Consider the following 25,285-nt stretch of genomic DNA (forward strand, 5'->3'; position numbering starts at 1 on the left):
TGACACTATTTATGATGCATATGTGAGAGAAATTCTCCAAAACTATCACAAGAACAGAAAACCAAACACCGCATGTTCTCACTCATAGGTGGGAACTGAACAATGAGATCACTTGGACTCGGGAAGGGTAACATCACACACCGGGGCCTATCACGGGGAGGGGGGAGGAGGGAGGGATTGCACTGGGAGTTATACCTGATGTAAATGATGAGTTGATGGGTGCTGACCAGTTGATGGGTGCAGCACACCAACATGGTACAAGTATATATATGTAACATACCTGCACATTATGCACATGTACCCTAGAACTTAAAGTATAATATAAAAAAAAAAAAAAGGTATGTGGAGGCCAGGCGTGGTGGTTCATGCCTGTAATCCCAGCACTTTGGGAGACCAAGGTGGGGTGGATCATTTGAGTTCAGGATTTTGACACCAGACTGGGCAACACCGCGGAACCCCATCTCTACAAAAAAAAAAAAAAATAGTCAGGTATGGTGGCACATTCCTGTAGTCCCAACTACTTGGGAGGCTGAAGTGGGAGGATGGCTTGAACCCAGGAGGCAGAGGCTGCAGTGAGCTAAGATCAAGGCACTGTACTCTAGCCTGGGCGACAGAGTGAGACCCTGTCTCAACAAAAAAGTATGTGATACTTGATAGAAAAATAATAAATATAATCCCAGTTCCTTGAGATTCCACATTTCAGATTTTACAACTCATGCTGTTTTCAATGTATGATTTTGTCTAAAGTTACTATCCTTTATATACGTGTATACTAATTGAAGCTCTATACTACACTCAAAGTAGATACTTAATCCTTGTAAAGCACACAAATACTTAGAATATATGTATGATAGAGTTTTTCTTTATTTTGACAAGTGTTACAAATCTTTTTAGAGAAACATTGTATTTTCCAAATATTTTTCATAAGATGCAATAATATACACTGTCTAAAATGCAATTCTTCAGTTTTATAAAATATCAGTGTTTTAATTCATTCTGTGCTATGTATACACTGAATATTTTTGACAGCCCCTTTTTATAAATGTGTCAATCTGTCCATCAGACAATATATGAATATGGTAAAGTAGAATCTCTTTTATATTTAATAATAAAATTCAGCCTAGATTGGTTTAAATAAAAATGTCCTCTAAAATATTGACAGCAGTGTCATGATGCTGCAACTCGCTGTGCCTCTACCCTGAGCATTATTGTGTCTGGGTTCCCTCTGGCTGCTTTCCCTCTTGGGGACAGCATTTCCAGAGTCCTATACAAATGTGAAAGTACATTTAAATACCTTTATCGACAGGAGTCAGTCTCTACTGAGAATCCAAGCTAAAAATGATGCTGCCTGTAAAAACATGCAGCACTTCTGGTCAATGCCATGAAACACCCCCTTCCTATAACCACAATATTCCTTAGCAGTTGTGTGTTTCATATAGTATTGAATCACTTTATACCCGATATCAGGTAGATGCATAGTCCCCAGGAATTGAAGGTATACTATGAGTACATGAAGCCTTAGGAAGACATCTCCTCAAAGCACTGATTCATTCAGAGATGTGGGAGGAAAACACAGATTGGGCATATTTATCTTCTCATGTATATGAAGCTGGATTATCTAAACCTGACATCAAGACAGGAGAAAAACCAGACTGACTGGGCCCACTGCCTTGCACCTGTAATCCCAGCATGTTGGAAGGTGAAGGCAGGCAGATCTCCTGAGCCTAGGATTTCAAGACCAGTCTGGACAACATGGCAAAACTCTATCTCTACAAAATATACAAAAATTAGCTGGGCATGATGGTGTGTACCTGTAGCTCCAGCTGTTTGAGAGGCTGAGGTGGGAGGATTGCTTGAGCCCAGAGAGTGGAGGCTGCAATGAGTCGAGATGGCATCACTACACTGTAGCCTGGGTGCCAGAGGGAGACTCTGTCTCAAAAAAAAAAAAAAAAAAGACAGAAGAAAGTAGAAAAACCACCTGATGCTGACTTGCTAGGCAGTGTCAGTTCTCTTCAATTCAATCCAGTTCCCAACATTTATACACTTAATATAACATCTCCTCCACTGACCAACAGGGCAAGTAGGAATTGTTTTTTGGTTTTTAAGATAAAGCAGGAGCTGTGAAAGTTTCATGCTTTAAAACTATGCTTTCAACTACCCTCCCAGACTATGCAATCATAATGTAGCAGGATTGCATGTTAATTCTTTCCTATGTTATTAGATATTTCCATGAAAATATGAGAAAAACACTGATCAGGTTATTCTTGTACACTTTAGATATTATTTAGTCTCACAACACCCAAGGGATTAGAAACTAGAATGTTCACTCTACAAGAAACCCTAGAAATCATCTCATCTGGGATTCTTCAAACTGTACTTTGAGAAGCCCCCTCAGGGGTCACTGCAAAGGTCAGGTAAGGGCAAGAGGGAACTCGGCCTCCCCCATCTCAACCCCTCTGCCAACCCCATTGCCTGTTTCCTGTGTCAACCAAATAGGATCTGCTTTGATCTTATTTTTTATTTGTCTAGAATTTTCAAGTAAGATTTATTTAAGGAAAAGATTCTAAGGGAGGAAAAAAAGAGTTTGAAAATATCTGATCTAGTCCCTCTTATTTTTTATATGTTACCAAAGCCACATTATGCCCCAACTCAGTCCCACCCAAAGTCCCACCCACTTCAACCCAAAGCCAGTAACTTCCTAGCTACAGGGACCCAGAGGAAGCCCCGCTTTAGAGTGGCTGGACAACAACGTCTACTTTCATTTGTGTAGCTGTCACTAGGATTCTTTGACAAAGTAGTATGGCTAATGGGCAAATTGAGTGGATTTAAGAAACCAATGGCATGTTGTTGGTTGTGTGGATGTGTTTGTATGTGTGTTTGGTTTTGTTGTTTTGTGTTTTAATCATAACATGTTACCATCATTCATAGCAAAGAGTCATTGGCATTAGAGACTCCTGCCTGAAGTGAGAAGGTGTTACGCCCTCTGGAAGCACCTTTTTGAGGAAAGGGGATGCCCACACCTTCATGAGACAGGAATGTAAGTGGCCAAAATGCCTCTCACGAGCCCCATTTTGATGTATAACAGTATTTCTCAAACTGTTCAGAGTCATTTTTATTATTCTTAAAAAGATTTCCTGGGAAAACAAGTGGGAAACCCTGGATTATAAAAGAAACATTTAAATGTATCTTTACTGAAAAACTTCTCACAGCTTTTATTTACTAATACTCATTGCAGCTTTCCAAGAAAGAAATATGGCTTGCATTGTTTCTCAAAGCTATCCCATGGAACCCTTTTTTAAGAAGCATATCATGGAACTTGTGTCTCATGGAATACACTTTGGAAAACATTCTGGAAGCATCCTGCAATGTAATATCAGCCAAGATGGAAAGCCCCCGGAGGAGAGAGACAGCACCTTTGGTACTTCTTCCTTTGCCCTAGACCCTGGCTGGCAGAAAATCTGCCTACAATTGGCTACTGAGTATTGGAGAAAGGAGACTTTGTGGAAAATTAGCAATTCTCTGGCAGAAGTTAAGAAGTAAGAGACGATAAGGAGAGAAATGATGGAGTATATAGCATTTACCCTATATGACTTACTTAGAGCCTTCCAGGAAGTAGAAAGAGCTTCAACTCACTCAGAGTCCTAGAGACTGGGGACGAGAACAGACAGACAGCATGTAGAATGTTGGCTGCACACTGGGGCAGAAGTGGGCTCGACACTTGCATTTGACAACTAATGATGTTTGGAGTTCTTCCCTTGGGACATTTCAAGTCTCACACTGAGCCAATGAAGATGGTTTGGAATGTTTTCTTAGGGCTAAGAACAAAAATTTTACTATAAAACTGGAAAGTTTTCAACACGGTTTCCCCATAATGTGGGTATTTGGGTTTTTCTTTTTAAATATTTTTTCCAGTAAAATTGCACACTGCTCATCCACAGACATAAACAGCAGCCTAAGGGCAGATGGTGAAAACTATGGCTCTCTGAGAGTGAGTTGTAAGAACATTTCTTCTTCAAATGTCACTGAATTTCTGAAGCCAAGTTAAGCACAATGTGTGTGCCATATTTTTTCCCAAGGAAGCTTTTATTCTTATTCCCACCAGCAAAGGTCATGAGTCATGTTTGGTGTCTTGAGACTTTATAAACTGTGGTAAATGGAGTCAAATTTCCTTTTTGCACTGTTGTTGAGCAACAAACCCACTGCATTTAATACAACAAAATTAGAGTTGTTGACATATGCCTAAGGGGCCCGTGACACCCCATATTTTAAGGCCCAAGTTTTTCCAGGACAGATTTGTATGTCAACCCTTTAAATGATATTTTTAATGCTCTTGGTCTTGCTGTATTAAAATCCTATGCTCTGGCCAAATTCAATTCTCTAATACAAACCTCTAACTAGATAAAAGAAAAGGTTCCAGTGATTATGCTCTGGAAAAAGAGCCCACAGGCCCATCACAGGGATGGGTAAGAAGAAAACTTTCATTATTATCAGTTTGGTAGATTGTCTGAGGGAAAATGGCAGCAATTATTCCCCTCCTTGCATCCCAGCCCTTTGTAGTACAGTGTTACAGCTCCTATCATCATCAAGAGGCATGGTCTGTCTTCTCAGTCCTTGGACCTGCGCTGGGCTTGTAACTTGTTTGGCCAATAGAATATGGAAGACACAACAGTGTACTAGGCCTTGCACACTTGCCCTTTCTTTGACCTTTGTGAACAACCCAGGCTAGCTGCTGGAGAATGACAGAACAAGGGTTCCAGGGTCAGTCAGCCCCATTGTACCACTAAGGCCTGAGCTGGTACATGCAGTCCATATGGTACATGGCACAAGAACCCCACGTGACAAAGTCTATCAAGATGGGCTTGTTGATCTGCGCATGACTGCCAACACATGTGCAGTCCAGCTGAGATCAGCCAAACCTAGCTAAAATTATCAGAATACCCAGTTGACTGGCCCCATTGACTTGTGAGTGATAGTATTTATTGTCTTAAACCACTAAAGTTTAGGGTGCCTTGATATGCAGCAATAACTAACTAGTACAAACATAATAATCATAACCATCTTCATCATCAATAACTATCATTCATTTTCACAATTCCCCATATACTCCCTCTCTCTTAAGTTTCTCCTTTTGTTTTTTATTTTTTATTATTATTATTTTTTGAGACGGAGTCTCCGTCTGTTGCCCAGGCAGGAGTGCAGTGGCGCGATCTTGGCTCACTGCAAACTCCGCCTCCCGGGTTCACTCCATTCTCCTGCCTCAGCCTCCTGAGTAGCTGGGACTACAGGTGCCCGCCACCACGCCCTGCTAATTTTTTTTGTATTTTTTAGTAGAGACGTGGTTTCACCGTGTTAGCCAGGATGGTCTCGATCTCCTGACCTCATGATCCGCCCATCTCAGCCTCCCAAAGTGCTGGGATTACAGGCATGAGCCACTGCGCCCGACCAGTTTCTCCTTTTATTAATATGTCACGTTAGTGTGGTACATTTATTGCAAGTGATGAGCTAATATTGAAACATTATTATTAAATGAAATCCATAGTTACAATAGGATTCATCATGTTGCATATTCTATTGGTTTTGACAAATGTTTAATGACGTGTATTCACTGTTATAGAATCATAAGAATAGTATCACTACCCTAAAAAAAATCCCTGGTGCTCTATCTATTCATCCTTCTCTCCTCTCCCCATGAACCATGACAACCACTGACCTTTTCAGTACCTCCACAGCTTTGCCTTTTCCAGAACTTTGTATAGTTGGAATCACGTGGTACATAGCTTTTGCAGATTGGCTCATTTTATCATGTTCTATGTGTCTAGCACTGTGCTACGTTTCCTAAATTATCTCCTTTAACCCAGTAGGATGCTGCTATTATGCTCAGTATATAGATGAGAGAACTGAGCTCAGAGACGATAAGTTAATTGGCCAAAGGACACACAGTTAGTAAATGCTGGGGTTTGCAAAACTCAGGTCTATCTTATTTTAGAGCCTAAACTCTTAACTACCATGGGAAAATTGCAAAGTGGTGATGCAGAGGCCACATTCAGCCTACAGCTTTGTTACATTTGGCTCACCTAATGTAAATACCAGAACATTTCAGAATTCCTTTAAAGATTGTAGAGTGTGGCAATTGTAGGCCTGCATTCCCACAGGGCAATTGTCTTAGTCGGCTTGGGCTGATATCACGAAACATTAGAGATGCATGGCTTAAACAACAGACATTTATTTCTCACAGTTCTGGAGGCTGGGAAGTCCAAGATCCAGGTGCTGGCAGATTCCGTTTCTGGTAAGGACTCTCTTCCTGGCTGGCAACAGCTGTTGCCGTCTCTCTGTGTCCTCATGTGGCAGAGAGAGGGAGCTCTGGTCTCTCCTCCTCTTCTAATTATGATACCAGTCCCATCATGGGGTCCCACCCTCATGAACTCATCTAAACCTAATTAACTCCCAAAGGCCCTACTTCCAAATACCATCATATTGGCGGTATGGTTTTAACCTAGGAATTTTGTGGGGGACACAAACATTCAATCCATAACAGCAATGATTGGCTAAAGTGAGGTAGCAGTTGTTCCATTAGGGCATGAAATTTCACTTATCCAGAGTCCACACTACTCCTTGTTGTATAAAACCTGGTCCTATTTCCTTATTTACATTATCTCCCTGGCCCCAGAAGTATTTGAGACTTTACTGTAGTCCCTCCCAGAGATGCCCCTAGCCCTGGCTAGCAGTCTTGCAGGGAAAATGTGGAGTTCAGCAGTAAATATGAAACAACTCAGTTAGGTCTTAAAATACAATGGTGACTAAAATATCTTGCTGCCTCAGAACTGTGCTGAACATATACATGTGAAGTCCTGACCTGGAGTGTGGAGAACCTTAAACTAGGCTGTTCCCTGGGTTGATGCTTTTCAGCTTGAAAATTCCTCCCAAAGTGCTTTGGGTTCATAAAGGCCTCTCTACTTTGAGCATCATCAAGACAACCAGTACACCTTGACTCTGACCTAATGATGAGGCCAAGGGGCCAGCATTGCCAGTCTCTGGTCTCTGAGAAGTTCTCTTCAGAGTAACCCATCTATCTGCCCCTAACTCATTCCCTGCAGACAAAAGTCTATTCTTTTTGGTTGGGCATGGTGTCTCATGCCTGTAATCCCAGCACTGTGGGAGGCCGAGGCAGGTGGATCACCTGAGGTCAGGAGTTCCAGACCAACCTGACCAATATGGTGAAACTCTGTCTCTACTAAAAATACAAAAATTAGCTGGACATGGTGGTGGACACCTGTAATCCTGGCTACTCGAGAGGCTGAGACAGGAGAATTGCTTGAACCCAGGAGGCGGAGGTTGCAGTGAGCTGAGATTGCACCCCTGCACTCCAGCCTGGGCAAAACAGCGAGACTCTATCTTGAAAAAAAAAAAAAAAAAAAGTGTGTTCATTTTAAAACCTCTGGGGAGCAATTTTCTTAGCTTTGTTTGAGAACATACTCCAACATTCAAGAGTTCCATCACTTTATCACTTCTTCTGCCATTGCTGGTATTCAGTGATCAGGTCCCTTGTACCTTTGTTGGCTTCCTAAGAAAGTGACCCATCAGCTTCTAGTTGCTGTTGATTTTGAACATGAAAACGCTAATTGACTTCATTCCCGTTGTTTTGAGGAATGGCTTTCAACTGTGACCTCTTAGGTAGACCTGAAGGAAGAAATGCTTTGAAAAATACCTCCCCTGCCGTGTCAGGACGATGGTCCAGTGAAAGGAATGACACTTTTATTCAACCAAACAAACACCATATGAAATTTGGACATGAAAAGGTGGCCCTGGATCTAAGTTGGGAATAAGGATTGGAGAGAACTGAGTTAGAGAAATATAGAACCCTGGAAGCAATCTGGGAGATAAGTGGAAATTAAGGAACAATGAAATTAAGAAGACAAATTAAAATTGAAAGAAGAACTAGCAAAGTGGCAAAAAGCATGGGCATTATGCAGAGCCCATGGTGGCAGAGCTAGTGAGACATCATGGTGGTGCTGGATGTCTTAAAATAACATTTAAGAATGAGACTACAGTTAACTCGAACAACAAGAGAATTAGGGATGTTCACCTCCTGCACAGTTGAAAATCCATGTATAACTTTTAACTCCCCAAAAACTTAACTGCTAAAAGCCTACCGTTGATTGGAAGCCTTACCAATGACATGAATAGTCAATTAACACATAATTTGTATGTTGTATGTACTACATGCTTATTCTTACAATAAAGTAAGCTATAGAAAATAAAATATTATTAAGAAAATATTAAGGAAGAGAAAGTACATTTACTATTCATTAAGCGGAAGTGGATCATCTAAATATCTTCTTTATCCTCCTCGTCTTCATGTTGAGTAGGCTAAGGAGGAGGAAGAGGAGAGGTTGGTCTTGCTGTCTAAGGAGTGGCAAAAGTGGAAGAATATCCATATATAAGTGAACTCATGCAGTTCAAATCCATAAGGGTCAGTTGTATTTAATATGTAATTTTATGCTGATTCCCATGCAGTATGGTGATATGAAGCCCCCTCCTAGTAACATGAACAACTTTGGTAAAAGTCCTGCTACAGTCTACAGCTGTGTACTTAACAATTGTTTGGAGGAGAAAAATCAAGAAGAAGACCTCAAGTTTGGGGTAATATGGGGAAGAAAAATTGAAACAACTTTAAGATGCAAAGTATAAAACAAAACTTCAGAGGACACAGGAACTCAGAGCCAGAGGTGACAGTGAATTTCAGAATTTTGACTGGGCATTGAAATTTCCTGGTCCTTATTTGGGGGCTTGGACCATTCTTATCTAGATTATAAAGGTCCAGGGAACTCCAGATGAGATCTGAATTCCATAACCATTGTGTTTAATCCAGAATTTCCTACAAAAACCTCCCAGCTGGTTCCATTCACCCTACCCCCAGATGAATGCAAACCACAGGTATTTGACGCTATTGGAGGGAACTTGTGTCCAGACAGAATGAATGTGTGGGCCACAGTGTATGTATTTTCCCAGCAGCCTCTGCAATTTAGAGAAGTTTGCAATTCAAGATTTGTAAAGTAGTGGTATAAAAAAAAATAGAATCCATCTGAGGTTTCTAGATGAGGTATGAATAACACAAATTCTTAACTTGCACTGAGCTATTTACTTTTAAAAGCATGTCTTCCAAATACGAGACGTTTTGTCATCTTGACCTGGTGGAAATTTCAATCCCAAGCTCTTGACACTAAAGACTATTTCACTACATATTTTAATCAGAATAATATCTACATTGATGAGTCTCCATAAACCATTTTCCAGAGCAAACCTATTTACTGGAAAAGCATGCATAAACCCCATTGCAACCTATTGATTGCAAACCCAAACTTATGATCCTCCAAAACGTCTTCTGACTTCCTGAAATGGTTATGTAGCCAGGTTCCAGTTCACAAGAAGCCTGAAGATCTTATGCATCTTTTTAGGGTCTAAAAATTTGAGCTGTGTTCCCTTTAAGATGGCCTGGAAATCTAGAATTGAAATGTTTCTAAATCAGCTTCTCCTGGGCTGTGTGCTCCAGCAGCTCGAGTTTCATTAGGATGACTTCTGGGGGCCTTCGGATCTTATTTCACATCAGGCTATTAAAGTCACTGTGAGGAAAGCATATGGCAAGCAGAGAGACTGAGGCTGGGTAACAAGCCCCTATAGGTTCATGCTGAAAAAAAGGCAGAGCCCATAAACTGTCTGCTGTTCCTTCAGTTTGGGCTCCAAATGAAATCTGAGCTTGCACGCTGCCTGTGCTTATATATTTGAGTTAATTGAGATTTTAATTATTAAAAGTGAGTCCATTCAGGCAAGGAATTTAGCAAACTAAGTATTAAAATAGCACATGACTGAGACAATTTTTTTCTAAAGTCTCCCCAAACATAATTAGTATGGGACTCTTTGCTGTAATATGTTTTAATAGCAAAGGAGGGGTGAAGCTGTGACCATTCTAATTTTGTTAAGCTTTTGCATCTGCAGAGTGGGAAGGATAATGCCTTTAAGCTTTTGAATTCCGTTAAGACCAGACAAAACACTTCTCCTAGGAAACACTTTCATTTGCTGCAAGAACTAGCCATACAAAGAGGAAATGGAGCTTCTCTTCCTGTCATCAGAGCTCCAGGCCAGACCAGACCAGAAATTATTCTGGTTACTTCTACAGATACAGGAAGGAGAGAGCCTTTGCAGAGAGGTCTCATTACAGAAGGAATTGGGGCATGGATTTTTGTCCTAAATGGTCACGAATTCTTTATGTTGTAGGAGAAAAAAAGCTTTAGAGGTACAATTTCCTTACTTCATATACTTTTACTTGTCTCTTCTAATCATGTGAAATATTTCAAAGTGGAAAGAGTATTACAGCACCGTACTCTGTCTTTTAGAGCTATCTGCTCCCCTTCCTGTTAAAATAATTTTAGTTTTTTCTCTTATGCATAGCTCTTAACTAGTCCTTTTAAAAAATGTTAACACTTTCAAAAGAAACAGCAACGATGTGATTTCACCACAGCTGGTATGAGAACCAGGTCTGCCCTGGTAACCTGTACACTTTTCATGTTTTCCCTTGGCTAACATGGTGTCCTGCCTTAACTGGCAGTCCCAGGTAAAGTCTCAGGATTCTTGGAAATGCCCATGATGGCCCATGCCCAGGAACTGAAGGCTGGAGGCCCAGGGAACTCGAAGAAATGAGAGTGGCTGCAAGGGAGAAAGGGATTGGGTTTGTGGAGGGTAGGTACACAGAGCAGTGAAATGCTCAACAAAAAACAACTTGTCACTTTATAGCTGCTTCTTTGATGTTCTATAGAGAACTGGGTTCTCAGCCTGCTTATTTAACACGTCTTCTGCATTGTTTCAAATTCGGTTCCCACATATGTTCCATTTTGTTCATCAAGAAAGTGAGCCTCCGGGAAGTTAAGTGACTGGCATAAGTTCACAAAGGAAGCCATGGGCAGAGCAGAAGTTCTCACCCCAATGTCCTGAATCCAAGGCTTGGGCACTAGCTCCACAGAACAAACAGCCTGACCATGCAGCTCAGCAGGTCAGGAGTTGGTTCTCCCTGAGTAACAGAGCTATGCAGGGCTCAGCAATTCTGGAGAACAAGGATGGGATAACCCAGTTATCTGCTACCCTTCTAAACAACCTGTATTTACTCCAGTCTCTTTCTGTCTCCCCTCTCTCTCTCCACTTCAAATATGCCCCTCACACTGACTCATCTATAGCCTTCTTTCTTGCCCAGTCAAATCACTCTCTGCTTCCTTCCAGTTCCCAAAGAGAATGCCCACCTCTGGTAGGAAAGTCTGGTTGCAGTGAGAGATTTTTCCCTGTTAAGGAAAAATCCAATTAGAGAGGAAAGGAGAAGGGAGAGAAAGTAAGGTACACAGATCAACACCCTATATCTGCAAGATGACACCTTAACAGGGGTCAACCTCAGGGAGTCATTTCTAGTCTTCTTTCTATACCCTTTTATTCCTGACACAAGTCTCCCTACAGGCCCTGCATCCCTCTACAGCAATAAGATCTCCAGGGTCCTTCTTCTGAAGTTTCTGGCCTGAGGGTTATTTTAGAGTTGGCATCAACTCAACTCAGACACTACTCTAAGAAGGGAAAGATATTTTACTTCACGAGGCATGAGTGATTTTTTTCTTTTAAGACTCATGGTGTGAGTAGCTTCTCTCTTTGAACCCTCCCTCTCAAAAAAAAAACCAGGCTTTCTAGCTGGAATATTTTACATATTTAAAGTAAAACTGCCAACAGCCACATCTTGGGCCCTTATCAGCTTGTCAGTATCTATGGTAATGTGTGTGTGTGTATGTGTGTGTGTGCACACGCACTTCTGTGTGTTTGTGTAGAATGGACTGAATCCCACACTCCTTAAGCCAGTCCTGGAAGGTCTGTTGGTCTAAGCCTGAAGGAAACCAGCCCAGTGAAAACGCAGTGCCTTTGACTCAGTCATACCTTGCAGACTTCATTAGCTGGAGCCCTGAATTTTGCATAAAGTATCCACAATCTGCTGCCCTCAAAGCATGGCTAGAGAAATAATAAAGTAGATACCCAGCTCACTACTTTCAATAAAACCCACATAGAATTGAAATATTTCTTTCTGCAGAGATTTTTTAAAAATCATTATTATTAACTCTGTAATTTTTTTGCCTTCGTACAGAATTGTGCCTCTTTCAAGTACCCTAGGAATTTCACTCTGGTGAGTTCCTACAATTTCTTTGAGAGTTGCTTAGCAATATTGTTTAATCTTTTAGGGGCAAACTAAAATACTTACTTGAAATAACCCTAAGAGTTTCTGAAACTGAGTTTGGGCCAGGCAAAATATTAATCATTTGAAAATCTTGGAAATCATAGAGGCTAATGAAAGAAACCATTATTTTCTCCTTTTTTCCATGTTTTAGAACAAAGACCCACATCCAAAACATTTGTTAACAAACTGCAATAAGAACTCTAAGTTGACAAGATGATGGCATGGGGTTGCATAAGGGGATTTTTTTTAAGTAGCAAAAAAAATTGTTCTAGCAGAAAAGTTGCTTCCTGAGCCTTAATGGGATCAAATGCATAAATCCTTTATTACATATATAGTTATTTAACACTCCACATTTTCTGTCACACTTTTTATTTTATCCCGGGCCACCTTCCATCAATTTGTTATCCAAATTCATGGAGAGCAGTAAGACCAGTAATTAAGTTATAAATTTTATCTGAGGACTTGCTATTTATTTCCCAATTTGAATCTTATTACTAACTGCTGGTATCCTCTCATTTCCTAACCAACATTGCCATCTCGTGGCTAACTCCATACATTTCCCAGGGAAATGCCAGGCCTAGGTGAACTAGAGAGACCCTAATAGGATCAATGATGGGAACTGATTTATGTCCCTAGATTTTCCTCCAGTTGTGGATCAAGTTTGGTTACAGAGGGAGAGCTCATCCCAAGAAATTGTACAACTTTTGTTTACAGTAATCAGTGTCATTTTTGTCTTACATTATCACTTTTGGCTATTTGATGAAGAAAAGTTTAATTCAGACAAGGAAAACACAAGGAGGAAAATCTGTCATTGCCACCAAGGCATCTCTTAGATCTATTAGCCCATGTATTTGAAATGCTGGCACACTCCAAGTGGAGTTACATTTGGCCCTTTCCTGGAGATTTTCAGAACCTACTTGTCAACATTAAGATACTGTAATGATAAGAAATTATACCCAGACTTGAAAAGAAGAAAAATACTTCAATTTTCATGAATGGAAATTACAACAAGTTCAATTCCAGTATTATCTTTGGAACATTTGGTACTTTGCCAAGTAAACAGAAAAAGCCAAATTTTTCTATTCAGTGTTTGGGAAAATTTTAGTTGAGCCACCTTGTGAGATCTAATATTTGAATGCCAGTGTCACTCCATTTTAGATTTTTCTCTAGAGACTCATATGAATAATTATAAAGATGTTCCCAAATCTGAATCATCCAGGTGACATCTAGCTCTATTTGGCAGACGACCATGACTAATCGAACAATGACCAATATGGACTCATTATTCTAAGTCTGTGACTACAAATCTCAATTACACACAGTGAACACAGACCTGTAAGATGGAAGGAAATGACTTATAAGTTTAGTAAGAAAACATATTTTGTCAGTTCAACACACAAGCTGTCCAAATATAAACCACAAGATAAGCAAATTTTAACCTCTAGGGAAGAAAGAACTACTATACTTTCTCATCCTTCTCCTTTTATTGAAAATTTAACTGCATAGCCCATAATTAGCCATTTTTAATCTGCATGTATGCAGATAAAAATACACATGAATTTTCAGTAAATTATCTATTTCTGGATTGTAACAAATAACTTAATATTCTTAGAGTCTTTTAAATGGAGACATCATTTTCCATTTGGAAATTTCCATCTATTGCATATATGATGCTGCCCCATCATATATGCAATAATTTATTTTTGCAATATTCTCCTTGTTGGGCATTAAGGATGGTCCAGACCAGTGTTTTTCAAACTTGCCTACTGATATTGAAAATACAGATGTCCCTGGAGATTTTGATCCAGGAAGCTTGAGGTGGGATCCAAGAGTTTACCTCTAATAAGCAAGCCAAGTGATTTTCATCATCAAACAAACTTTGAAAATACTAGTCAACATTTTCATTGAAGTTGCTCAAGATCTAAGTATATTCAAACCTCAGACTTATTGGAACTGTAATTCATCTTAAAACTTGTCACTTTTTAATAATCCATATATTTTTAAATGTGAAAGATAATTTGAAATGTTCATAAAATACATTCATGAATTGTAATATAAATGAATATTCATATGAAATGCTATTTAGTGTGTCCTAATTTTGAATAATATGTATTTGTTACCTTCATTGGTTCATAATTCCATTTAAGATTAGGTGCCTGTATTTTTTTGTAAATTTTTTGATGCCTAATATTTCTACATATTTATGGGGTACATATCATATTTTGTTACATGCATAGAATGTGTAATAATCAAGTCACAGTATTTAGGATATCCATCACCTTCAGCATTTATCATTTTGTTGTGTTGGGAACATTGCAAGCCCTCTCTTCTAGATATTTTGAAATATATGTTGTTATTAACTGTAGTCACCCTAATGTGCTGTTGAACATTAGAACTTATTCTTTCTATCTGCATGTATGTTTGTACCCATTAACACACCTCTCTTTATCTCCCCCAATCCCCCCAAAAGACACGCACCCATCCCAGCCACTAGTAACGATCATTCTACTTTCTACCTCCATGAGATCAACTTTTTCTAACTCCCCCATGAGTGAGAACATGTGGTATTTTTGTCTTTCTGTGCCTGGCTTATGAGTACCTGTATTTAAGAAGTATAAATGGATTTGCATCAAGGAGATTAACTAGGAAAACTGAAACCATGAGAAGGAAAGAATTTATAAGAGAAGCAGGGAGGAAAAATAGAAGTGAAGATGAAAAGGTACAACACGGTAAGAGACTTAAGGAAAAATAGAAACACAGGAAAAACAACACTGACATAAATATTAGGGCTCAAGTGAATTTTATTTTATGATACAGTTGATAGAAGAGTGTAGAAAATAGAAGAAAGGGAAAGATAGAATAGACGAAAGGAAAACATAGATATAAAGAGATTTCTGTAAAAGGTTTTGACCTTTTACTTCGTAGATAATTTTTTGGGTGACAACTCTGTTTATCTGGTGATAAAGCATAACTCCAAATGGTCAGCAACATCTTTAATTTGAAGGAAACAGGTCCCAAGGAAGCATTTTCTAAAACAGATATTCTGGCACAGTACAGTGGCAAGAGCTTCATGAAGAAAGGGGTTCCTTGGTGAAATCAGTTTGGAGAATGCTGCATATTACATTCTTCTTCTTAAAAGATTCCCATGCACAGTAGAGGATTAGAAGAAGACCTGTTAAACTCACTCTTACCTCAGTGTTTTCCAGGCCTGTCTGACCATAGGACTCATTTTCACTCTAAATCATACTGACATCCTATAGAGTTATTGACAAGAGGGTAGGTTCTATATCAGAAAACCTGGGTTTGAACCTTCACTCCAACATATACTAGCTATGTGACCTGGGGCAGATTACTTAATAATAACCTTAAGCCTCAACTTCTCCCTGTGTGAAATGAGTTTAATAATGTAAAGTTTTGGCACAATGTCAGGTACATGGTAAATGCTGGATTAAGTACCAGTTATTAGTACCTTTCAGAAGATATTTTGGGAAACCTATGAACATCCTAAGCTTTCTGCCAAATTATCAACAAAAAGTATTGTTATGCCATCATTCTTAGAACATCTAGAAGAAATATATTTTTCCAATCAAAGAAAATTAGGGAGTTTTTCTTTTATTTTTCTTTCCCTGCCTCCTCCCCAAACTTTTTTTTCCAGTTAGGAAATTTCAAATCAAACTAAGAAAAAACAGAAGTTAGTCACATCAGAGCAAGTCAATGATTTGCAACAAAGAGGTGTCATAAGCAACAGTCTATAGTATAGACAAATAGATCTTGGATCAAAGATAACCATTTCTAAGGTGAAGCTGCCTTAGAAAACTACAACTCTCTCACAGGCCAGTAAGACTGTGTTCATGCCAAACACAACAGTGGAAATAGACAAAACGTGGTTTCGTGCCCTTGACTATTCAACTCAGAGAAAAAAAGTTTTCCTTACACAACCTGCCAACCCTGATCATGTACTAAGGGCCCTATGAGTCTGGATTGCTCCCTCTACCCATATGGCTTTCAGGAAGAATCTAAAACCTCATTCATGCTATGGGGTTACTGCTCTGAATTATGTGCATTTGCATTCTAACATCCTTCAACTTCTTCAGTCTGAGTAAAATTCTAAAAGTGAAATGTCAGGAATTTGCTAATAAAGTGTGGAGTGGGGAGGCTTTCCTAGGCAGGGCTCCTGAAAGTAATTCTGTGGAAAGTAGATTCTCCAACCTCAGTGTCTTCTCTGGTTCTAAAGTCTTATTCCTAAGGGTGCGTGCAAGGTCCTTTGGGCCCTGCTTGGCATTTTCAACACCTTACTTAGGCAGCATCTGGATTTTCTCAGATCCGTTCTCACTGTATGTTACACTGGGCAGGGAAACCTCCTGTTTGAAGCCTGAATGAGTTATTACACATTGCTAAGTCTGGGCTTCCAGGTGACAGTGCCAGGAAAGATTGATTCAACCCTCTATCAACATCATGGACTTACTATTATCTCCCAAACAAGATGTCATTAACAACCACTGCCCCATCTTTCATAAAGATCACAGATCTATCCCATAGGTACACACTGCCAAGGAGTGCTGAGAGCACTCTCTCCGTAACTGAAAGTCTTTCTCACCATCCTATCCTCAGAGTCTAATGCAGTACTTGGAACACTACTTAATAAAGCACCAGCAAGTGCTTCTTAAATGAATGAATGATGAATGAACAAATAACGTTTTTCCATTCCAACTTCAAACTTGTGACCCACAGAGCTGGGCCAATCCTAAGTCTATTATTCTAAAGACATGGTTCTGAAACCTGTTCCCTGGCCTAAGAAAACAGAAATAAGTAGGAGGAAAATGTCCCACTCAATCCTCAGCATCCCAACCCCAGAAATCAATTGTTGAAGTGTCCAATTCACAGAAATCAATTGTTGAAGTGTCTGATTCATCAAATGACAATTACTAAATAGTTTTGTAAGACATATTTTATCCCACATTTTAATACACTTATTTCCACTGTATCTCCAAAATTATGGCTTAAACTACATTGAAATAAACCTGTAACATAACCATTTATTACATTCATTTATTGCTTACCCAGCAAAGAATAGAGATAGCTGCTTGGTGTTGATAGGCAGTTGTCAATAATACTATAGAAAGTACGATGTTCATGCTGACACCCAGTAGGCAGTTTTTTAAGAGTAAAATTGTCCCATTGCATTTCATTTTGAAATAAGAAAATTAGCTCCTGCTTTATTTTTAAGGACTCTGCCCATGCTGTATTAAGTAAGGCCAATGCACTTCACTGCTTTGGTATTTAAGTGGCATATACTGAATGTCACTTACCTATAGGGGCTCCTGGGCTCATGTTTCAATGACTTCATGCGGTGTGTAACATTAGTTGCTTAAAAAGCTCCATAGCACCTTGCCTTTAATTATAGGCATGAAATTATTCAAAGCAATACTACTAAGAAATCTTCCACTCAACCCAAACGTTATAGAATGCTATTGGCAGCAATTCACCTCATGAAGGATTTGTGGAGTACTTAAAAGGAAATTAGAATGACCTGCAAATTGCATTTACTTAGGAATACAGCAGGTGGAGCACCCAGCTCTGGTCATGGGAGGTGCAAGAATTGATCTTATGAGCCTGTCCTTCTCCCTACACTCATTTTATTATTAATGATCCTAGGATTATAGGCTTAATAAATCTTTGTTAAAGGACTGAGTAATTCACTTGTGGCTGACATAATTGAGTTACACTCTATTTTGTACTTCATCGTACTATTTTTCTACTATTACCTTTCAAAGTTTTTTATGTACAGGTATTTGCTCCATAAATTCATGTATTTAAATCCTTCAACTGATGTATAACATTTTCTCTTTTAATTTTGCTATACTTTTATTTTATTTATTTCTTCCATCATATCTGCTCTCTATGACACAAAAACCATCAAGGAATGCAACTGGACATGACATAAAACTCCATAAAAACCAGAGCCTTGTCCACCACTATATCCCTGGAAGTGTACATTATGGGTAGCACAGAGGAGGTATTCAATAAGACTATGAATGAATAAATGAACAATCAATAAATAGAAAAACTGATACTGTATGTCATGAAGAAACAAAAAGAACAGGATAGAATCTCATTCTGAAATAAAAGTCAGTCTTGGAACAAGACTGAATAGTGTATTGGATGAACAGGTTCTTTACATATAAAGTTGACACACTTAGATTGCTGTGGTAAGTGAAATAATGTAAGTGAAAGCTCCACAAAATGGTAAAACACTACTCAGAGAAAGTGTCTTGAACATGATAATGAGCTGTGAATAAAACATAGCTAGCAATTAAGGCTACAATATGGAATTGCAGCAATCCCATGGTCTTCCTCAGAGCAGAGTGCAGTAAGTATTTCTGAATGAATTTATGGTCCTGGTTTGGGCCACAGACATTGATATGGTTTGGTTCTGTATCCCCATCCAAATCTCATCTCAAATTGTAATCTCCATGTGTCGAGGGAGGGACCTGGTGGGAGGTGACTGGATCATGGGGGCAGTTTCCCCCATGCTGTTCTCGTGATAGTGAGTTCTCACAAGATATGATGTTTTAAAAGTGCTTGGCAGTTCCCTCCTTGCCTCTCTCTCCTGCCACCTTGTGAAGAAGGCACTTGCTTCTCCTTTACCTTATGCCATGACTGTAAGTTTCCTGAGGCTTCCCAGCCGTGTGGAATTATGAGTCAATTAAAAAACCTCTTTCTTTATAAATTACTCAGCCTAAGTAGCTCTTTATAGCAGTGTGAAAATGGATGAATACAGAGATTATAGATGGGTAAAGGACATCATTGAACTTGGGACTGTGGAAGGAAAGCATTTTATTGCAAATAACTAATAGTTACAAAAGCACTTTTTAAATGTTATTATTAGATGTTAAGCCAAAAATAGAAACTAACATTTACCCAGGTTACAAAATAAGAGCTTTTCATTTTTTGAAGTCTCCAAGGGTAAGGTACATCCCCAGATAAAATGAGTATAGGTCAGTCAGTCTCCTTTGGCTCTGTGGATTCTTTCCAAAAATTTTCCAGACTATTTAGCTTTCCTTGTGTAGTTACAGCTCAAATTAGAAACTTAAGAAACAGCAAGTGGCCAGGCAGGGTAGAAAGCAAATAAAGTGAGCTACCTGTGCCTTTTTCCAAGTCGGAATATGTGCTTGGCTCCTGAAAAAAAAATCTGGTATGTAGGCATTCTCATTACTTAGTGAGATATTAGTGAGGACCTTTTAACATATAACACACAGTAACTGTTTCATGGTTTTAATATATACTTGAAATTTCCAGAAATGCGACCACTGTGTAAATCAGGGCAAGACTATAAGTTTTTCTTGTTTAAAACGTCAGCAAGAGTTTCCCACCACTTCAGAAAGTCACATCCAACGACAACACCATAATTTTCTGTTGCCAATACACACATTTTTCTTCATTTGTAGCTGGTGGCTCTACACTCAGGTTCAGCCATCTAATGACTTAATTTTTTCTTCCAGAGTGGTTATACACAAGCTTTTTTATTGAAATAAATTTTATTTTATTAAAAATTGCCTTCTTTTTTCTGCTTTATATTATAGTTAGGGTACTATGTTCATTGCTTAAAATTATATGTGCACAAAAATGATTATATTAACTTTGATTTTCATTTCATATTCAGAATAAAACACTTGTTATAAAAGGGAACATTGAGTCTGTAGGGTTAAGAGAGGCACTAATAGTATCCAACCTCCTCACCCTATGATAAAAACAAGACTCAGAGAAGTGAAGTAACTTGCTCAATGCCACAAAGCAAGCTGATGACCAAGTCATGACTAGTAGTTACCTAGGCAGATAGTGCTCCTTCCAGCACACTGCATTGCTTCAAAGTGATGACTATGTAAATATGCAAAGAGGGCAAAAAATTCAACTCATACTTCAGAATGAGGTGGTGACCATTAGACTCAAGGGGCAGGCACTGAAGAGGCCCCACAAACCTCCAGCACTGGGGTAAGGTGCTTTAGATAAGCTGTTTGTTTTGTTTTCACCTGAAAAGCATCAGGTACTGGTTCTGGCACTGAGCTTATGCAAAACTGAGCTGAGGCCAATTCAATGTCTCTCTCAAAGGTATATGGAGAAAGTAGATGTTTGTGAGGCTTGTGTTTAAGGCTGGCTTAAAAGTGAAAAAAGGCAGAAAGAACATTACTTATTGCAAGAAAGCAACATTCTATTCTCATTTTGAACGTGAAGTTTCAAAAGTATTTGACAGTGAAGAAGTCAAGGGATATATACTCAATTTAATATCAGTAAATGCTGCCCCTAGTTTGGGCCTTGAGTTTAAATAGTTTTCATCAGATAGAGTTCAACAGGTCTGAATTTGCAAATAACTAGGTAGAACAGATGAAGAGCATGTCCCAAGAAACTTTTATATATAACATACGCATTAAAACAGTTTGAAATATTCCCAGGAGATATGCATGAGGTAATCAACATTTATCTCAATGCTGGCTTCTAATCAAATCACTGTTCTACATTTATGGAACGAGGAAATTTTCTCAACTAAGTAGCTTTGACATTCATTGCTCAACTAAACCAAATTGGGCACTCTCAAAATCAGAACAGAAAAACAAGACAACTAATAAATATAATTAGTGGGCTAACATATAAAGAAAATATATCTTAAATTATCTTCTACACTTAGCCTTAAGTCACTGCTACTAACATGAGCTCCCCAACCTGAGATTAGGGCTCTCTTCCAAACCTTAAAAGGAAACTGAAACACTTAATACTGGTTTTGAGCTAAAGCTGATACCAACAATTATACTTAATGATCCATCTACAAACTAAAATGATTCATCTTTTCTTTTAGCCTCAGCATGGTAAACGCTTTCCACTTCAGTTCACATAGTTCCCATAAAAGAGCCTAGTGTTTTGGGATGGAAATCCTGACCCTTTGTAATGGACTTTGCTTCGAATGAATATGATCCTAAATGCCTATACAATCATTTTTATGAAATTAATGGAATTAGTATCTATAAAATAAAATAGAATGCAATATATCTAAAGTTACACATGTGTCAAGCCAAAACATTTAACTCTCTGTGTGCAGCGATACACAGAATTGTCTTTTGACATTATCTTAAGTGAGGTCTGAGGCAGACACAGAAGGCAGATGGAGGCACCGGAGAAGGCAGCTGTTTCCACACACTGGGGCAAAGGAGCAGGTCTGGTGGTTTTAAAATCCTAGGGAGAAAAATAAACAGTTCATTATTATGGTCACTTTCTTCAATTTTCTTTTGGAAGCACCTAAATGAAAGAGGCAGTTAATCTAGGTTTATGGCAATGAAGCCTCTTGGTTGGAAGCTCCTTTTACATGACCCATGGGTCCTGCCAAGGTATTATCAGCCAGAGGCCCAGACATGAAAGGTGTGAGGAGTAAGAAAAAGATGCTCCCTAGGAAGCAAAACATTCATTTTGCTGCTCAGTGCTAAGTACTAGAAGGAGTATTAAAAAGCAGAAAATTTGATCCATCTGAACTAATCCCACTTACTTGGCAATCCACATCTTATTGGAGAAGGACTCCGACTTCGAGACATCTGGAAAATGTAAAAGAATAATGTGAATTACACAGTAGATAGAACTCAAAAGATAAATTCTTTTGGCATATTTTTTTCCCCTAAAACCAACCAAATAGCTTGCTCTGAGGCACTTTAGCACTATGATTTTTCACCCTAAGGTTGACTATTGTAATTCTTTTTAGACTTCTGAAGTATGTGAACACTCAATTTGGTTTAAATTATATTATTAGTTAAAAGCTGGGTTCATTGGCCTAAGAGCAGCCATACTGAAGTCAAATCTCACAAATTAAAGCTAAAATGATGATATAATCTCTGGAAGATCCTTTATAAAAATTGTAAGTCACAAACTCTGCTCTATTAAGAAGGGTCACCAGGCAACCAGAAAATCATCATCTTTCAAATCTCATCTTTACTTTCACTAAGTAGAAGGTACTGCACTGGAACCACAGGTCTCTGACATAGCCGATCAGGAGTAAGTGTCTACAAGCATCATCCTTCCTCTGAGCTTTCAAACACTCTAGATAAATAGATGCTGATAAAGATGGAATCCATTCTGAATGAATCAAGACCCCACATAAGCAAAAAGAAACCTGACTAACCAAAAATATTTGTGTTTTATTTTTCAGGTATACCCAGTTTTGTTGTGGCAAGGGGATGATGGAAACAGATAGAAAGTTGGCTGCAGTCACACCTTTGAAATTAGATTTTATTCTCATGTAAAGTTTAAATTAATGTGTTCTTTCTGAGCACAACATAAGAAAGAGAAGGTATAAGGGATTTTCACAGAGGACATTGCCTATGAATAAGCCTTTCAATGGGATTTCGGAGTTAGAATTTGCCATGGCTATTGCACAATAAGTATCTAATGGTATTTTCTTCTGATATGCCATTTCCCCTTAGAATGGGGAATTGTGGTTCTCTCAGTATCACGCTCCCAAGGTTTCCTTTTTATTTAACAGTCCACTAACTACACTATTGTTTTGCTTTTACTTACCATAAATACTTACTTATGAAAAAGGATAATGAAGCTATATGAAATCTCCAAGAGCAAAAGGATTGTGTTAGATGTATGACTTTTCCATTTGCCTATCATTTTTTAGGTCATTTTCTTCACCTGAATATTCCTTCCCAATTTCCTAGCCCATTGAAAGCCACCCATTCTAAAACACCAAATTAAATACTACCTCCCCCATGAATGCCTTCTTCATGATCAAATCTGGGAGGAATCTCTATCTCATCTAATGACTCTAGCCCTTTCTGCTTCTTTTATTGACTATCATATTGTATCATAGTATGGATGTATTGATTTGTTGACTGTATCACATTCAGCTAATCTGTTTAAATCATAATAATCTTTCTCTTTCCTATACTTTATTTTTCTTTTTAAGTTTAGGGGTACATCTGCAGGTTTGTTATATTGGTAAAACCTTGTCATGGGGGATTTTTGGAAAGATTTTCATCACCCAAATATTAAGCCTAGTACTGATTAGTTATTTTTCCCCATCCTCTCCCTCCTCCCACCATCCACTCTCTGGTGGGCCCCAGTGTCTGCTGTTCCCTCTTTGTGTACATGTGTTCTCATCATTTAGTGCCAACTTATAAGTGAGAAAGGTATTTTGTTTTCTGTTCCTGTGTTAGTTTGCTAAAGATAATGACCTCCAGCTCCATCCATGTTCCTGCAAAAGACACAATCTCGTGATCTTCCTATATTAAGGTCTATTCAGAGAAGATAACATGTTTTTGCCATTTTTGTGTCCCTCCCAAATCTAGCATCCATCAGATCCAGAAAGGATGTATGATAAGGAGCATGGGGGAGTCACTACAGATGCTCATTAAAGTCAGTAAGGGGGAGGAGATTCAAGATGGCCAAATAGGAATAACACTGGTCTGCAGCACCCAGCGAGATCAACACAGAAGGCAAGTGATTTCTGCATTTCCAACTGAGGTACCCAGTTCATTTCATTGGGACTGGTTGGACGGAGGGTGTAGCCCGCGGAGGGCGAGCCGAAGCATGGTGGGGCGTCGCCTCACCTGGGAAGTGCAAAAGGCCAGGGAATACTCCCCCTACCCAAGGGAAGCCTCAGGGTCTGAGCCTGGGGAACTCGGGCACAGATACTGCGCTTGTCCCACGAACTCGGGCACAGATACTGCGCTTGTCCCACGGTCTTCGCAACCCGCAAACCAGGCGATTTTCTCCAGTGACTACCTCACCAGGGCCCTGGGTTTCAAGCACAAAACCGGGCAGCCAATTGGGCAGACACCAAACTAGCTGCAGGGGCTTTTGTTTGTTTGTTTGTTTTTCATACTCCAGTGGCGTCTGGCACACCAGGGGGACAGAACCATTTACTCCCCTGGAAAGGGGGCGATGAAGCCAGGGAGCCAAGGGGTCTGGCTCAGCGGGTCCCACCCCCACCGAGCCCAGGAAACTAAGATCCACTGGCTTGAAATTCTGGCTGCCAGCACAGCAGCAATCTGAGATCCACCAGGGACAGTCAAGCTTGGTGTGGGGAGGGATGTCCGCCATTGCTGAGACTAGAGTAGACGGTTTTATGGCCACAGTGTAAACAAAGCTGCTGGGACGTTCAAACTGGGTGGAGCACACTGCAGTTCAGCAAGGCTGCTGTGGTCACACTGGCAGATTGCTCCTCTTTGGACAGGACATCTCTGTAAAAAAGGCAGCAGCCCTAGTCAGGGGCTTATAGCAGACTTAAGCATCCCTGCCTGATGACTCTGAAGAGAGCAAGGAACCTCCCAGCACAGCGTTTGAGCTCTGCTAAGGGTCAGTCTACCTTCTCAAGTGGAGCCCTGACTCCTGTGTATACTGACTGGGAGACACCTCCCAACTGGGGCCAACAGACACCTCATACAGGAGAGCTATGGCTGGCATCTGGCAGATGCCACTCTAGATCGAAGCTTCTAGAGGAAAGAACAGGCAGCAATCTTTGCTGCTCTGCAACCTCTGCTGGTGATACCCAGGCAAAGATGGTCAGAAGTGGACCTCCAGCAAACTCCAGCAGGCTGACAGCAGAGGGACCTGAGTGTTAAAAGGCAAAGAAACAAACAGAAAGGATTAGTACGTCCACTCAAAGGCTCCATCCAAAGGTCACCAATATCAAAGACCAAAGGTAGATAAATCCACAAAGATGGAGAAAAACCAGTGCAAAAGGCTGAAAATTCCAAAAACCAGAATGCCTTTCTTCCTCCAAAGGATCACAACTCCTCGCCAGCAAGGGAATAAAACTGGATGGAGAATGAATTTGATGAACTGACAGAAGCAGGCTTCAGAATGTGGGTAATAACAAACAACTCCAAGCTAAAGGAGCACGTTCTAACCCAATGCAAGGAAGCTAAGAATCTTGATAAAAGGTTAGACGAATTGCTAACTAGAATAATCAATGTAGAAAAGAACATAAATGACCTGATGGAGCTGAACACAGCACAAGAACTTCGTGAAGACATGAAACAAGTA

The 25,285-nt window shown here is 39.5% G+C and overlaps 1 protein-coding gene across 3 annotated transcripts in view; it reads right to left on the reverse strand.

The window, feature by feature from the left end:
• Nucleotides 1-19,063: 19,063 nt before the first annotated feature.
• SPATA18 (spermatogenesis associated 18) overlaps nt 19,064-25,285 on the reverse strand; it is a 46,516-nt gene continuing 40,294 nt past the window's right edge. For all 3 annotated transcript variants that reach the window (XR_001005302.1, XM_011973322.1, XM_011973308.1), the window contains 2 exons: nt 21,789-21,834; nt 19,064-21,481 (listed from right to left, as the gene is read on the reverse strand). Coding sequence is in view for 2 of the 3 variants with exons in the window: in XM_011973322.1 (XP_011828712.1) it covers nt 21,474-21,481; nt 21,789-21,834 (54 nt within the window). In the remaining variant the exon portion in view is untranslated. The remainder of the gene's footprint in view (nt 21,482-21,788; nt 21,835-25,285) is intronic.

The sequence above is a fragment of the Mandrillus leucophaeus genome, unplaced genomic scaffold (assembly GCF_000951045.1).
Source record: "Mandrillus leucophaeus isolate KB7577 unplaced genomic scaffold, Mleu.le_1.0 Scaffold1001, whole genome shotgun sequence".
Classification (NCBI taxonomy): Eukaryota; Metazoa; Chordata; class Mammalia; order Primates; family Cercopithecidae; genus Mandrillus; species Mandrillus leucophaeus.